The 16,723-nt window shown below is 47.7% G+C and overlaps 1 protein-coding gene across 3 annotated transcripts in view; it reads right to left on the bottom strand.

Annotated features, from left to right (window-relative positions):
• Window positions 1-16,723, bottom strand: part of LRWD1 (leucine rich repeats and WD repeat domain containing 1) — a 40,457-nt gene that overhangs the window by 7,561 nt on the left and 16,173 nt on the right. For 2 of the 3 annotated variants that reach the window (XM_048518542.1, XM_048518544.1), the window contains exons 4-10: window positions 9,374-9,493; window positions 6,164-6,316; window positions 4,352-4,519; window positions 3,135-3,512; window positions 2,050-2,176; window positions 1,510-1,619; window positions 614-821 (exon numbers count right to left, since the gene is read on the bottom strand). In XM_048518542.1, coding sequence (XP_048374499.1) covers window positions 614-821; window positions 1,510-1,619; window positions 2,050-2,176; window positions 3,135-3,512; window positions 4,352-4,519; window positions 6,164-6,316; window positions 9,374-9,493 — 1,264 coding nt within the window. The remainder of the gene's footprint in view (window positions 1-613; window positions 822-1,509; window positions 1,620-2,049; window positions 2,177-3,134; window positions 3,513-4,351; window positions 4,520-6,163; window positions 6,317-9,373; window positions 9,494-16,723) is intronic. The other variant, XM_048518545.1, reaches the window with a different exon arrangement.

The following is a 16,723-nucleotide window of genomic DNA, read 5'->3' as shown; positions in this document are numbered from 1 at the left end:
TTCTCCCGTCTAGCAAAACTTTCTTTGCTGTAGGGGTGTAGTCATAGCCCTTGTGACTGCACAGCTACTTCTAAAGACAGTGGTCAAAGGAATCAGGGCCTGTGGATGGGTTCAGTAGATTGAAGACTTCTCTTGTTCCTAGAAGCATTTAGGAGTCCCTTCTCCCTCTGCCTGACATGTCCTTTGAGCCATAAAGCTCCCTTGTCCAGAAAGACTCAAATCCCTAGTGTCCCCTTCTCCCCACCTGCAAGCACTCTTTTTTAAAGTGACAGCACTTCAGCCAGACTGCACGCTAGATCACAGCCCACTGCAGTCAGTTGAGAGCATGCTGCATTGCAGGCTCATAAAATGAACAGTACACCACCAGGCAATTCTCATTGCTGTCCAGCATCTCCAGACTGCACTGAATGCTCGTTCAGGCAAACATCTGCACTATTTATCATGCGAGGAACTGGTCTCAGGTGAATTTGCAGCGTCTGACAGTTACGGCTGCAAAATTCCAGGTTAGGAACTGCAGCAAGCACGTCAGTCTTACATACAGAACAAGCAAAGACAGCTGTCTGTTGCTTTCGAGAGGCAAGCCGAGAGCCATCTGAACGAGAGGGAGACGTACTGAAGAGATGCGTCTCGGTGGTCGGACTGAAGCAGGCAGTAGCGATGGGCTTCTTGTGGGCCTTGATTTCTCCATAGCAATAGTCAGCAGCCACATGAATCAGCTTCACGATCCCTCGTCTCCCGGCAGCAGCCAAGACATTGTGCCTTTTTTTGCGCCCATCGCTGGTCACCATTGTGAGGGTTGTCCATGAGACAGTGAAAAACTCCTGTTGAAAACAGCAGAGTGGGGGGAAAGAACCAGGACAGAAGTTAAACGACAGAGGTTTTAATCCCGTAGAAATTCAAGGTTAAAACAGCCAGACAGACTGAATTGGGTTCAAAACTGCTTTATAAGGAACAGAAAGGCACCGTATGACTTCAATAAATAAACAAAATACCTAGCTTCAGATAGCAAAGCCAAATGAGGCATTGGTCTGGAGGACCTAGAAAAGGGCAACCAAAACGATCGAGGGGTTGAGGCACCTTCTCCGTTGTGAAAGTGTTTAAGAATTCAATTTAGAACACAGATAATTACTAGGGACATCACAAAGGTGACAAAAATTATGCATAAGGTGACTAGACGGAAAGTGAATAGACAGAACTTCTCCCTCTCCCATAATATGAGAACGGTCCTTCCAGCAATAGAGGTGAAAATACCTGGACAGTTTCTGCTGAAAGATTTCAAAACCCAAATTCTGGACAGGACCAGCCAGGGGGAAAAGGGCTTCTTCTGTACATTTCATTCCAACATCACAATTTCCTGCTGCACAATTTAGAATGCTCTTCAGCACAGAATTCTACACTGCGCTCAGACTTGTGTTACCATCACACCAGACATCACTATTATTCCTTGGCCAGCAAAGCCAACTGATGTCCATATTTGGCACATTCACAAGGTGAAGGTTTTTTTCCTACCTCTCCAGTCACTTTGTACTTTTTCAAAACAATGCCAGTCTCACAATCGACCAGACAGACAGAGTCGCCTCCACAGGTAGCTGCTGTCCTGGACGAGCTCACCACTGGATCTGCCAAATTGAAGACATGATCTTCAAATGCATGCTTTCACTTAGTCTTATATCAGTGCTTGGAGATATGGGGGAAATGTGTATCTCTCACCGCCACCATCATCATCTGTATAATAATATTTATGTGTGATGCACTAGACAAGCAATCACATTTAATCCCGTTTTGTCCATTAGGACACAGAGCCTCTTATGCTTACAGCTTCTTTACAAGCTGAATGGAAAGTTATAGTGGAAAATACAAGATATATTTAAGCTTTGGAGCGCAAAGGTTTTAGGCATTAGTCATCCTTTACAGAACCAGACAACAGGGCTGCCAATCATAAGAGACATCTATGCATCTCCACCCCTCAAGATGTAAACATGCAAAATAAAACATCTTCTTTGCCTGCTCTGGAACTTTTACTGCTTGATCGAGGTCAACCACACTCACTTTTTCTTGTCCCACAATCCAGCGGTGGCTCAAAGACACAGGCCCACAGCTGGGTTTTGAAGTCATCCCTATTGTTTCCTTTACTGTGACACTGTAGAAAATGGACAGGCTCCAGGCTGATTGTCTCCTGCAAAGAAGTTCCGGAGCCAGTGGAAGAAAGAGGTATGTTTCATTACACAAAGGAGAGATCTTACAAGAATCAAAGAGCCCTGTCTAGATCAGACCAAAGGACCATCTAGTTCATCATCCTGCTTCCCCACAGTGGACAACCAGATGCTCACAGGAGGCCTCTCCAAACACAGAACTAGTTATTGGTTATTGACACCACAATGGTGGTGTTGACACCATTTGGTTAATTGACACCACAGCTGATACTCTGCTGCCTAAGAACATGGTGTTTTTTGTTTCTTTGAAGGCTTTCATGGCTGCAATCAACTGGCTGTTGTGGGTTTTCGTGGCAGCTGTCTGGTAGTTTTAGCTCAGGTAGTTTTCACTACCAGTTCACAGCCACACAGGCTGGAAAAAAATCTCTCTTTTTGCTTATTACACAACCTGCATAATTTTATATGCCTTTTCATATCCCATGGCTGCTTTTTTCCGCTAAGCCAAAAAGACCCAAACTCTGCCCCCTTGGTTTGTTGGGAAGGTCTTTCAGTTTCTCCTTTCTGCACCTACTCTAATATTCCCCATTACTACAGGGAGAATAAATGTACCTGGTAGCAGAAATACATCATTTGATCACTTTTGAGCACTGTTTTAGTAGGCATCCTGGATGTCCCATTTCAAGTAATTGGTGATTTATAAAACTGCCTTGTTTAAAAACTGCAGAAGCAAATTATTTGTCTTAGTATCCAATGGCTATGACGAGAGGGTTCTTAATAGCTACCACCCAAAATCTGGATTTTGACCTACAATAAGCTAAATATCTCCAGGCCATTTTTTCCCATGCATTTATCAGTACTGCCCTCATTGTATTCAGACGACTGCTTCTTTTTCAAAAGACAATGAAAACATTTGTGTGAAAAAGGGAAACCTAGCAACTCTCTAGTCCCAGCAAGCCCTCCAGACGAAGGCTTTCCTTGTACCTCGCCTTCAGAGTCCTTAACCGGGGTGCTACACACATCTTTTTCGTCCTCTTCTTCTTCTTCTTCTTCTTCTTCCTCCTCCTCCTCCTCCTGTTCCTCCTCCTCCTTGTGCTCCTCTTTCTGCTGACTGGACCTTTTGTGGCTACGTGCTTTCGGAAGCCGCCCTCCGTTCCGATGAGTTTCAGAATCCTGGGCGGAGTGGGATTCCTTCGTCTGCGAACGGGACACTCTCTGTTCCTCGGGACCACGCTCGTCCTGCAAGCGGCTGGTCTTCTTGGGGCTGGGAGACGGTTCCTCCTTGCAGCTGCTGTGGGAACGAGATCTTTTGCTCGCAGCTCCGCCTCTGGAACGAGCCGCTTTCCTTTTGCTGTGGGTTTGCTGGGGAGAAAAGTATCAGGCAACGTCCAACTGACATCTGTACAATGGGATGCATGCTTTGTAACTTGAGCTCATTGGTTCTTGTAGCAGAGGGAAATGATTCACTGTCATTAGAGTAATTCCAGCTTTACAACGTGCTCAACTAGCCACATCCCTCTAGTAAGCCCTACAGTATAAGCCTTACATGATAAGCATTTATGTAACAAAGCACAGTTCCACAGACGGGGAATGGAGCACTAAAGGATCATGCTAACTGAAAACCACAGCATCCCACAGAAGGGCTTGGGCCCCACTCTCAAGGTAAGCACCCAAATCAAGTGACCAAATGGTCAAAAGTTCCCTGAAACCAAAAGTGCCTGTGAGGTAGCAGCTTCCCCTGATTTTCCTCTTGTATCAATTGTTAATGGGCAGGAGTGAAGGCTGCAAAGCCCTTCCTGCTGGTCGCCTGCTAGAACTGTAGGTAAAAAAAACAGGCTAACACATGTGGTTAGGCTGACAGTGTGTGACAAAGCCAGGAAGTTCCCATGGCAGGCTGGGGATGTGAACTTGGGTCTCTCAGATCTTAGACCAACACACTGACATCACACCAATATGGCTTCTGAAACTGGCCTCCAATATATTTTGCTCTCTACTGTCTAATTTAAGTGAGACGTGCTCTTCAGCGGGAGTGGCTATGCTAGGAACTAAACCTGGCCGCTCTATATGCAAAACTATGGTCTCTCCCCAGCTGACGTAGGGAGCGGCCCTGGGCTTCAATGAGAAAAGCCTGAATAAAGTGAAGGCCACTGAGAACAGGAAAAGTACAGTGGGGTACAGTGGTAAATGTACAGAGTCCCGACCTTAGAAGCAGCTTTACTTTCAGCCATACTTTCTGCAATTTTGTCTTTCTTTTCTTCTTCTTCCTCTTCTTCCTCTCCTTCCTCCTCCTCCTCTTCTCCTCCTTCAGGAGAAGGGTTATCTTCTTGATTTACCAGTGAAGTCAAGAATTCCTCTGCAATCATTTTCACCTAAGAGAAGAACGGGGGGGACTGGTTACATTTTAATGAAAAAGCTAGAGGTAGGTAGGAAATAAAGTACAACACCTATCACAAGAAATGGGTAGGAATACATCTGTTGCAGTGCAATGTTTCTACCTTCAAAATGATGAACACAAAAAAGGGAAGGATTATTTTTTTCATTTGGATTGTCAATTGGAAGAAACTCACACTGATGGTTCCTAGTTGGAAAATCAAGGAGGGTCTTGGCTGACAAGTAATTTCACATTTAGCAGACTTTAACAAGACTAAGCCAACTCCCAAGGGTTTCAGTTTTGACGATCTCTTGCAAGCAGTTAAAATATAAAGTATAATGATTGGTCTGAAATTCTGAAACTACTTTTTGTTGTTACTTCTGCTCACAAAGTGCACAAAATTTCTAAGCGCATCAGAAGGCTGGTATTTATGAATTACTTCTTCAAAATCTACAACTGATCTCTCTCTCACACCCACACACACCGCACCAAAAGTCAGGTAGCAACCAAACAACTTTAAAGAAACAGGACTTCACATTTGTACCGATAAAAAAAGGCAACTACGCAATACACTTTTATTTGACTCGCACAAAGTCTGATTCCTAATTCTGTTTCCTACTTATGTTTCTGGGTTTTGTTGAGCCATTAAGTAGAAAATTGTTATATTAATTTGTTATCTCAGGAAAGACAAGAGAGATTTTCCCATGGTTTCAAAGTCTGGGAACTATTTCCCCACAAAATGTTCTGCAGCGAGGCACAAAAGTATTCACAGATGAGCAACTTTCTGTTAACTTTCTGACAATTTTCTAAATAGGCATCAAATGAATAGGATTAATGCTTGCTTCCAGAAGGTTGCCCTTTGCTTTAATATATGGTTCATTATGGAACATGTAAGGAACATGCAAAAAGAACAGCGAGGCAAAATGTATAATTTCCCCACATACTACATTCGAGCCACCTAACCTGTATTTCCTCACTCCTTCACCTTCTAACCCCTTCATAGATTAAAGTTTTATAAATGACTCAGACCATATTCACTTTTGCTGTAGGATTTCTATTAATTAAAACTCAATGCAAATGCTGGTTCTGACCATTAAAGCATTATATGGTTCAGGGCCAACATGCTTGAAGGGCTGCCTGTTCTTCTATGAATGACCTACCTGATTATTGAGGAGTTCTTCCGAACATCCATTCCATCAGACCCCTGGATAATGTGGACCCACTGACCCCGAGAAGCCCAAAGCTCCCCAAATTAGACTTGATTCAGGGTAACCAGTGGATTTTGTTCAAAAGCCCAACTCGGTGCAATGTAGCTACAGAAAAGGGCTGACTGAAAGAACGGTGGAGATATCATTGCCATCCTTCCAAAGAATGTTTCACCAAAACATCCTGATAACAGGAAGGAAAACAGCTCTGAACATAATTTCATCTTGAGAAAAACCATTTGTTCAGAGGAGCCTTCTCAAAAAGGATTTTTTTGCGGTTGTCTGCAAAAGACCCCAGTGCCCCCTCCGCTTTGTCCCCAATGAATGTTGTATACGTCTCCTTGATGCCGGGTGAGGACCTGCACATATTTTTGAGGACCTGCACATATCAGATCCAGGACTCAAAGTCCGTAGAAAGCGAAAGGGATTGAACTTACCCGCCATCGGGTGAAGTCGCTGAGTGAGCTGGGTCCGTACGCGACGTGGGCTTGCGCAGACCTGACAAATTTTTTCCTGATCTGTTTCAGCTTATCAGGAGACAGAGTTTTAGGTACCTGGTTACGGAAATTTTTCCCCCAGTGAGCGGTGACCTAAACAAAGAGAAAATCTTACAGAACTCTTCTGAAAATAATATACAGGAGGCTCTGCTGTGCCGACTTCACAGCATATCCCATGCCGAATACATTAGATACAAAAAAGGAGGTGAAAGACACAAGTTTCCACACATTAATGTAATGTGGCCCAGGAACCAGGATGGGTCTGATCATGGAAACTTATCCTTGGGTTCAGAAGACCAATTTCACTGCGCTCAGATCCCCAGCAAATGTCCTTCACCGGCTCATCCTCAGATTCCTTCCTCCTGCCCTGGATCTGCAGAGGTTCACTTTAACCTTCCCACTTGTCTCCATCCTTTTCCATACCCCTCTTTCTATAACTCTCAGAGAGCATTACGGTCATCTGATGTCAACCTTCTAATGATCCCTTTTATAATGCACTGAGTATATGTCTTTGCAATACACATTATCTTGTTAGAACACACCACGGTGCTAGGTAATAAGCGATGCTGACTTCTATTTTGTTGCACTGCCCAGTGGCTTGCATCTTAGGTCCAGAGTCTGCCCTCAGGTTTAGAATACTTTTTTTGCACATAATCATACAATTCCTGGAATAAGCGATATGGTACATATGCTGTGCTAAGGGCAGCAGGAATATTCTCCCCTGTAAGGTCATGTCTATAAGTCAGCAGTGTTCTCCGTCTCCTCCCAGGTGCTCAGGCTGAGGAGCATGTTTTATCAGGTTTGGATGATTCACCAACTCTGCCATTTTTGGGGAACCCTCTGTGGTGCATGTCCAAGTAACCTTGCATATGGACTATGGTAGTTAATGCAATCTGCAGAGAGCTACCCTTGAGGGCAGTTTGGATTCTACAAAGGAGCAGCCAGATTTATTTCTGGTGTTCTAATGGTTAGCAATACATTTCTGACTTAAATTTAAAGTACTACTCTGTGCCACGGAGAGAAACACATCTTACTGTGACATGTCTCTAAACATAGGTGTCAAACTCAGGGCCTCCAGATGTTCATGGACTACCATTCCCAGCAGCCCCTGCTAGCATGGCCAATTGGCCCTGCTGGCATAGGTTGGTGGGAATCGTAGTCCATGAACACCTGTAGGGCCTGAGTTTGACACCTATGCTCTAAAGATATCAGCCACAGATGTGAGCATGTCAGAGTGCCTGGGGATGCTGAGTGCTAGGCCCCAGTCATCTTGAACTGGAGCCTTCCCTGCTGTTTGCTCTTCTCTTCTGCTTTTCCTCCTTGCTTGCTTGAGACATAGATAACATGATAGATAACAATCTGGCCAAATGGCTCCCTATCTCCCACCTGGCCTTGGGTGCGGCGGGGGGAGCATCAGCTTTCACACACTTTTCCTGCTTCTGCATTATGTGGGAAAGGGGCAGGATGGGGAGTTGTATCAGTGGAATTATACTGGGGGGGGACTGGGGGTTGTTTCAGAACTGGCTTTTGCAAAGCCGGGCTTTCCAGGTCTCCAGTTCAATAAACACTTCTGATTGATGAAATCCAGAGTAGTCACTGCGTGGAACCCTCGACCTGACAGAGCAAAACATCAGAAGCTGAGACCACCAGCCCATGGCCACACAGCCCGGAAAACCCACAACAGCCTGTCAATGCTTATGTTAAATGTCTTTGTGTCTGGAATATCTGATACCTCCTCCCAGATGTTCCTTTCGGTTAACTATAATAAGCCACTGATGAAAGACTGGTGGCTTTATCTCATAGAAGGGTGACGGCCACCACATTCTTAGCGGTGCCCTCTTAATTGTGAAACCATCTTGCTGCCTTGATTTGCAGGATCCAGGGTTACAGTGCCTTTAAAGGTTTTTAAAACCCATCTGTTCACTCAGGGTTTTTTTTTCCTGATTAGAGTATTAAAGTAGTCTTGCAATGCCGCTGACCAGTGTTAAGTCTTGGTGTTCATTATATCCTATTTTAAACGGTGTCATTGTTATATTATTTTCAGTTCCGCCCTTTGAGGACATGGTCAGGTATCAAAACCAGCACTTCCAAAATACGGAAGAAAATATTTCATCATGTAAAAACTGGAACGCAAACTGGCCATAATGGGAAAGACTGATCGGGGGCTGGGGAACCAGTTTCTCTGGTTGTCAAAAGTAGAATCCAGTAATTCGGGTGGATGTGGGTAATGGAACAGAAACCATATATTAAAGGACTAGACTCCTGCTCATACAAATCCCCAAACCCAGACTGATTGTCTGCAATGTATACTCCTTTGTGCCGCGCTAATGTGAAAACAATTAAATATTTTATACAGTAAAATAAAAACAAAACAAATATGTATGCGCTACGCTGTTCATGTGAGACTATTCATTCCATTGAATATGGCTTTGTATTTTGTGAATGTGATGTTATGTGTTAATGTTACTGTACACTATTTCACTTTAAAATATTATTTCTAAGCCCCTTTATCAAAATTTGGCACATATGTTTCCTTTATGCCAGTAGCATTGGCGTAGCAGGTTTGTTGCTGGTTTTTGCCTTTGTTCCATTAACACCTTTCTATTTCGTATTTATGATTTGGTTCTCACTAGCCGGAGGTCGCCCAGGAGGCTTCATGTGTAGGAGCATGGAAACAAATCCAGATCACCGCACAAGAGTCCGCCACTCATGCGAAGGAGCAGAGAATCAAACCTGATTTTCCAGACTGAAGTCCACTGCTCTTAACTATTATACCATGCAGGCATTCTCTCAAGCATTCTGGGAGTACAAGACCCAGCTCTGTGCTTTAAACACGGTTTTAAGTACCCACTCAGAAGAACTCCACAATGCAGTCTGAAAACAGAGCTATGTCAAAATTTCAAACATGCCTGTAGGCCCAAAAAGGTTGGGGACTCCTGACATGAAGTTATGCCAGTAATCTTCTTCATTGTTAATACAACCTGGCAACACGTATAGAAGATTTTTAAATGAATGCCAGCATGCACTTAATATATGCACAGTTTATATGCATCCCTTACCGTGAGATTCCAAGAACAAAAATAGAGGGTAAAAGCCAGAGGTTTGGCTGTAATATCACATCATATATGAAAGAGGCATCAGCCAGCTTACCCTGGTGGTCAGCTCACGACTGTTGATCACCCTCACGTGATTGGCCAGTTTGGTGACATCTTTGCCATTCAGCTGCCGGAGATTTCGCAGAAGAAACATGACCTTATAATCATCGCTAGGCTGGAGAGTGAGGGCAAAACAAAGAAGGAACAGATTTGAGAATCAGCTCCTTAAGCCTTTACTGTAAAAAAATTATCTGCTTTATTTTATCATTAATTAAAGCACAGTATACAGAAAGGATATTAAGAGAAAAAATTATACAACATCTTCTAAGTTCATCAAGATCCCACAAAAACGAGAGAAAAAGATGACTTCTGACTTTCCTTACGTACAACTCAACTATAATAATCAAACCCTTGCTGGTTGTCCTGTCTCTGCCTCCAAGGTGAAAAAACGAGACAGGAAAAAAGAGAATAAAAACTATATGAAGTAACATATTGTGGATACATCTCCTGATTTCCATTTCTTAGCCCATAATATTCTTGTGGCTGCAGAGAAATATCTAAAAAGTTCCCTGACCTCTTTTTCTAAGGATCTGTCTAGATTAGAATCCCAAGTAGATAAGTCTCTGGTTTAAATACAATTTTTATTTTCACGTATTTCTTTCCAAAACATTTTTGCTTCATCACAGAGCCACCATTGGTGGTAGAAAGTAGCCAAGTTTCAATTGGTATTAAATCTTATTTTCCTTTATGTGTTCCTAAAAGATCCTGATAAGTAAGCCAGATCTTTTCTTTATCTTATCTGCTTCTAAACACTTATCGAGGAGATTTCCAAAGTGGAATCTTATCTATAATGTTTTTTCTGTATTGATTCTAAACCCTGCTTAGTGCAAATTGTAGTAGTGCACTGCCGACCCAGCAGTGCCGTAGTGGAACGTTGGGACGCCAGCGGTCTAAGGCGGGCCTTGCCGGGCCTATCGCGACTCTCACACTCATCCCCCCCATGAGTCACAGGTCGCGGAACTGTTCGGCTCAATCACCGGGCGCAGGGACAATGGTCTTGCCCCCAGGTGAGGATTAGGCTCAGACGCGTACGCTCCTCTCCGCACGTAGCCAGATGAGATCATACATCACATGATGACTCGTAATTTCGCCTTCCCCGCTGAACTCCCCCCAGCCCTCCCTCCTACACGCTCGAGCAGTAGAGTAATAACAATAAAAGGTGCTGTGCCAGGAATCGCAGACGGAGACTTCGGCTTAGGAACACGGACCTCCGGGTTCTCCCGCTGCTGGCTTATCTCCACTCAGGATGTTATCTCCGTCTTCGCCTGCCTTCGCTTTTATACGCTTCGACCGCTGCAGGTCGGTTTCATGCTGGTGCCAAACCCGGAATCCTCGGTCCCCACCCTGCTCACTGCCGTACTTCGGGGAAGTGGGCTGCTGATAATCGAAGTCCGTATGGATCGGGCGCATCCAGGGACCACCGCTTCGTATCGCCTTCGTCCTCTGATCGGGCGCGATCCAGAGACACGCTGGCCCTAGGACACTCTCTCAGTCCCGGACTGAACACCGGTGAGTATGGGAGCTTGCAAAAGCAGGCCTTATGACAAGCACGCTGGACGAACCGAAAGCTGCTAAATTCAAAGCTGTAGGGTCCCTCCGAAGAGAAGGGAGCTTCGCGCAAATTGGTTGATGGAGATTGAAGCTTCTGTGTCCATGGTACCCAGAGGGGGACATTGGAATCTTAAGGATCGGGAAAACATCGGGCTTAACTCTTCGCAAGACAGAGCCTTCTCGCTACCGATGTCGCTGCCAATTACGCGGAGATAATGTTTTGTCAGCCATCAGCCTGCAGACCTAAGCGGTGGCTCCCCTTTGCTGTAGGTCATCCCTCCTTCTGATCTTTTCACCTTCAATTCCAGCCCCGAATTCTCTATCCACCAAATTGACGCTTCGTCCTCCCTTCTTGCCCTCTCCTCAAGCCTCCTTCAGCCCCATCTAACTCTCTCTCATGTCGTCACTCTCCCCCCCCTGCTCCGCTTTTCTCATTTTCCTCCGGTTACTGTATTCCTCCCGCCGAAGCTACGCAATGGCGCTGGGAGCCTTCAAAACTCTTGCAGAATCGAGCAGCCAACTTACCTGTGAAGAAAGAAACCCTGACGGAAGATTTTAGATGCCGAGATTCTGTGCATTGTGCCCCAATCCACTCCACAGATACCGTGGGGAGGATGGCATAGTTCGGGCGGGTTGTCGGTGCACTCGCCTCCCCTGAGCTATGCGGCCCCTACTCCAGTTCTAGTGCGGGACGGGGAGTCACCTACCCCTATGTGAGAAGCATGTTCTCGAGGCGGGTCGCGAGGAGCCACCTAATGGTCCCGATTCCACTGGAAGACTGGGGCCTCGTGATGCTCCTCCCGAGCCCCTCGCATTGGCAACTGGCGATCTGGTATGCATGAAGTTCCACCAGCAATGTTCCTTTAGCAGGGCAGCGCCTCGGGCCGCGCTATGGATCTCCGGCCATGCAACTTTACGGCTTCGATGCCTCTTAGCAAACCCCTGCAACAATCAGGATTGTCCCCTACTCTGAAGTTGCCATTCCTTACGGTCGTGCCTCTGGAGTGCTTTTACAAGGCGCTTTATCAGGGTCCTGCCATTCTGGCTGCCAGCCTCAAGACAGAGCTTCTTCACATCCGCAAAACCCCAAGAACCTCCTACGCTGAAGTTTGTGAGCAGACTCCGGTGAAGCTCTCAAGCAGGCAGGGCTTGACAACGGAGGGAGGTTCCAGGGCGAACTCCTTAGGCGCCTTCCGCCAAAGTGAGCTCTCCCAAGCTGAATGCCGCGCAAGGCACTCACAGGCTTTGTGTAAGTGATCCTGAACTGGCTTACATGCTTTAAGGCTTCTGCCAGGATATCGGGTCCTTTTCGCCACCACTCACGCTGGACTCCTCCTTCTGACCGGGCAGCCCCTTTCCACCGCCTTTGGGAAACAGCCCCTGGGTGTGCAGGTGTTTCAATCTGCCACCAGTCCGGGACACTTCCGTGCAGCATTTGCAGGCTGCCCAGTAGGGGGCCACGACTCCTCGCGACCGAAGCGGGGTCTCCCCAAAGGGAGAAGACCCTCAGGAGGCCCGGCCTCCTGAGCCTTCTCCACCCCAAGCAAAAAATCCATTCCTTCGTTACAGGTACCGACCTCGTCATTTGAGCTCAAGCTAGATACCCCAACGGTATGCGGCATCCTCCAGGAACGGGCCTCACGAGGCAAAGCCGGGGACGCTACGGGGCTCCTCACAATCTCTAAGAGCATCCCACACTTCACTCCATTACAGCTCGGAGGCCCAGGTGAACCCCAGGGTGCGGGAGCTCCTCAGCACGCCATCCATGGCAAGTGTCCGGGCGGCCTGATCAGTGGGTCGGCTGGGACATACATTTGGGCCTGGGAGGAAAGGGAGCAGGCCGCACTCAGAAACCCTTTAGAGATCGGCGGCAACTTCATCAGCCCCTCCCCATGGTCAAGTGGGAGAGCTCAGACGAGTAAGCCCGCCGCTTCACCGCCTCCCCTCACGTGTGGACCACGAAGACCCCAGTATGGTAGTAGAACAGTGGCCGCCGCCCAGAGAGTATGTAATTGATTGCCATGCACCAACTCCTGGAGGAGAAGCTGACCTACGTGGGCCACACTTCAGGTCCTCTAACATCAGCCCTGGAACACACCTGTCTTTGTAATAAAAAGAAGAGTGCCCGGGTGGCGACAATTACAGGATCTCAGAGCAGTAAATGCCTGTATCCAGCCCATGGCCCTCTTTCCCAACGCGTGTTTCTTACCCAACCCCAACCTTATCCTCTCAGACTACCAGGTCCTGGCTGTCGGACCTGAAGGATTGTTTCTTTTGTATCCCCCTCTCCCCTTAAGACCGAAAGTATTTCGCTTTCACGTGTGCCGGGTGCTTAATCATCAGCAGCTTCCACGGCCAGATACCAATGGAAGGGTCTTGCCCCAGGGGATGCCTTCAACAGCCCCACCTTTGTAGTCAATTCTTTTTCGCTCCATCACGCTTCTTTAGTCTCTATTCTTCAAGGCTAAAGCTCGAGCTATGATCATCCATTGCTAGTGGATGATATCCTAGTAGCCGCGACCGCACTATCCTCGCAGTGGGTGACGCTAGCCGCATTAATCACGCTTAAAATAACAGTTCAGGCCTGGTACATCACGCTTCCCGAAAAGGTGCAGAAGAACGAGCCATTTTTGTATCTGGGGCATAAGCTCTTCCACTCCTACTCCGCTTCTGTCATACCGAGATTCAACTTCAGACACGCCACGCCTCCAGCTGCAGAAGCTGCTCGACCCTCAACTGGGTCCGGCCCTTCTTCGCCTCACCACCCTTCCCTTTGCTCAGCCCTCCCCCTGTTTTCGCTTACTCCCGCCAAGAAAAAAATCCAGGGGACAAGATCCAACTCTACCCAGAAGCATGCGGACACCTTTCGAAAGCAGTAAAGGAGGTCCTAGTTCACGATGGGTGGATCGAAGTCCCCCTCAAAGATCAACCTCTACTACTTCCTCTTGAACACCCCCCCTCTCCCTGTCAAGTCCTAGGGTACCACGCTGTCACTACAAACCTTCCTTTTTGTCGTAATGGCTTTACATTCTGCCTCCTCATGTACCAGCGAAAAATCTTCTCCACCCCCCGGCCAGCTTTTAATGCAGATCTCATCAACCAAGGGCTTTCTAACGCGATTCTGTAATGGTGGATGGGACCCCCGAAAATCGCCATGCCTCTGCAAACAGAACAGAGTTCCAAATACCCTCTTGAATGCCTCCTCACCCTCCAGCTGGCTCCTCGAGGTAAAATTTTTTTGTAGGGGGTATCCTCTTCCACCTCCCCCCCCAGACCCTCGGCCTCACTCTCCTCCACTCTACCCCTGTCCCATTCGCCTTTTAGCCGCCCCTGCCTTCCCACCTGCCTCTAATTATTCCGCCGTGACGGGCAGCTGCCGGCCGGCGCCATTGCATTTCAACGTAAATGGTCAATGGCAGACCGCTTACACGCCGGCTTCCCAAGCCTCCTGGCTTCAACGGGAGCTGAACCTTCGGCCATGCCATTCTGGCCTTTCAAACCTTCCCCAACCCTTCAACCTTCTGGTCGACTCCCCAATACGCGGGCGCATCGTAATTGCCCACTTACCCGAGCCTACGCGGCCCCTTCCTCGAATCGACTCCAAACCTTCATGAGTCTCTTTCCTGACGCTTTACGGAACCTTCTAGCATCCAGAACTCCTCCCAGTACTTTGTAGGCCATATGCTATTCACACGCCGCCCCAGGCCCCCTCAGCTTAGAAACCAGCACGCAGACAACGCCACCTATTATCTCCACCTCCCTTCTTTTCTCGGACTCTTCCAGTCACACGGACTTTTTCCACTAGGGGCAAAAGCACTCGGGCCTCGACATCCTGCAGCATCCTCTCAACCAGGCGTAGTCCATCTGCTAACTTATGGCGCTTCAACGCTCACGCCTCGTCTTCGCTTTCAGACCTCCTGTAACCCGAAAGAGGGCCTTGGCAAATGATTCTCCTGGTAGGTAAATGGACGAACTCCTGGTCCTTCCTGCCCTAGCCCCCCTGGAAGCACCCTCCTACACGTGAACCATAGATATTCACTGGGTACGCCTGGCCATACCACCTCGGTATGCAGACCAACAATCACGCTTTTCATATCCAGCACCTCTTTTGCGCAGTATAACCGCCATGGTCACCTTCTCCATGGCTTAAACGGACAACGCTAGCTCAAGATATTCTTTCCTCAAGTAGCCATGCTCCAGTTCTGTGCACTCAATCTGGGAATCAGCGGTTAACACACGTGGGATTCCTACAACAGCACCGGGTAAGCAATCGCTGAAAGGGCAAATCGCGAATCTCCAAAGAGATTTTTAGCCAGACAAACTAAAGAAAGGAGTTAGCCCCCCCCATTTAGGCCACACATACAACAAAACAGTCCTCAAAGGTACTTTTCACCATTAATCATCTAAAATTTGCTCTCGCCTCTACCATCAGGACACAACAGGTCACCCTATAGAAAGTTATTGACTTCAGGCAGTCAGACCCTCCCCCCACGCCAAGTCTACTACCGCCAACTCCCCAGATCGAAGTTCTGGCGGGGCCGCCCTCATAACCTGGTGAAGGGGTATGCTTCAGTCCTTCTCCTTACAGGTCCTTCTATATGGATCTCAGCCCTACATGTCCTAATCTGCTCGGAGGAACGATGCAAGCAAACGGGGTTGTACACACCACGAAGACGGAACAGGCTCTCCCCGGAGTTAATTCCCATCCCACAGCCTCAGTAGACTTGGTAATCAGCATCGAACGGACCAAGATCCGCTTCAACCTAAGACTCCCGTTTCTAGCCGATTCCGGCCTTAGACGCCTAAGAATCCCAAAGTTGCAGCCTTTGCGCGGGCTATCACTGTGGATTTTATAGCCATCAGCAGCGTCACTAATACAGTTGCCTCACCGTGACCGCCGGTCACCCCTGCAGGACCCCTTCATATCTACTTAATCAGCCATCCTCCTCCTTCCTCTAACGCCCCGCCGGGAATTTGAGCTTACAGCCGGAACATCCCCGGCAGGTTAACTCTTGAACTCTCCTCACACGTCTCAGCCACTTCTGCATGTTATCGAACACGCTTCTTCCACGCATCTTTGTTCGCGAGAGAGTCACCGAACTTATAGCTCGGGTAACCATGTCTTATTGTTTAATTCTTATCGCATGCTCCAGTTTTCGGTTATACTATTCGCCATTACTGCATCTCCGCTTCGCCTATCTGCCGGGACTTCTCTGCCACCGGGCCTTCGCCGGCCACTTTACCTACCCTGTGGCTCCTGCACCCTTAGGAGCTCCGACACCGCCGCATCGCTTCCACTCCGCCAATCCTCTCCTTCTGCCGGATCGAGCGCGATCGCCCTCCGGTTGAGCGTCTGCCTTCCTCGCGAATTTCCTTGTGTGGAGCCCCCCCGATTCTATTTCCTGTACTATTGGCCAGCTGGGATCTCGTGACTCCTCGCTAAGTCCACCAACTCCGCTTCACCACTCGCCCTCTGGATGCCCTGGCTCCGAAAGCAACAAGTAAGAATCCCCATTAAGCTGCTCTAGATAATCATGCCGCCATTAACTGGAATCACCAAAGCGTGAGAGTGTACATACCATGTATTGTTTTAATCTTTCCTGATGATTCGCTAAATTGCTTCTACGGAGCTGTGCAAGAAATTGCATCTAATCTGAAGTGTGATGTTTTGCCCTCGCTGGCGGTCAGCCCTCTCTGAGCTGGCTGCCGGAGTGGATGGTTGAGTGCTATTGTACAGCCTCTGCTGGTCCTACCTCAGTGCCTTATTATCGGATCTTGCTCTCACTCAACGCGC

The sequence above is a fragment of the Sphaerodactylus townsendi genome, linkage group LG16 (genome assembly GCF_021028975.2).
Source record: "Sphaerodactylus townsendi isolate TG3544 linkage group LG16, MPM_Stown_v2.3, whole genome shotgun sequence".
In the NCBI taxonomy this organism is placed as follows: Eukaryota; Metazoa; Chordata; class Lepidosauria; order Squamata; family Sphaerodactylidae; genus Sphaerodactylus; species Sphaerodactylus townsendi.
The sequence above is the reverse complement of the archived record's forward strand: the minus strand, read 5'-3'. Positions and strand labels throughout refer to the sequence as shown.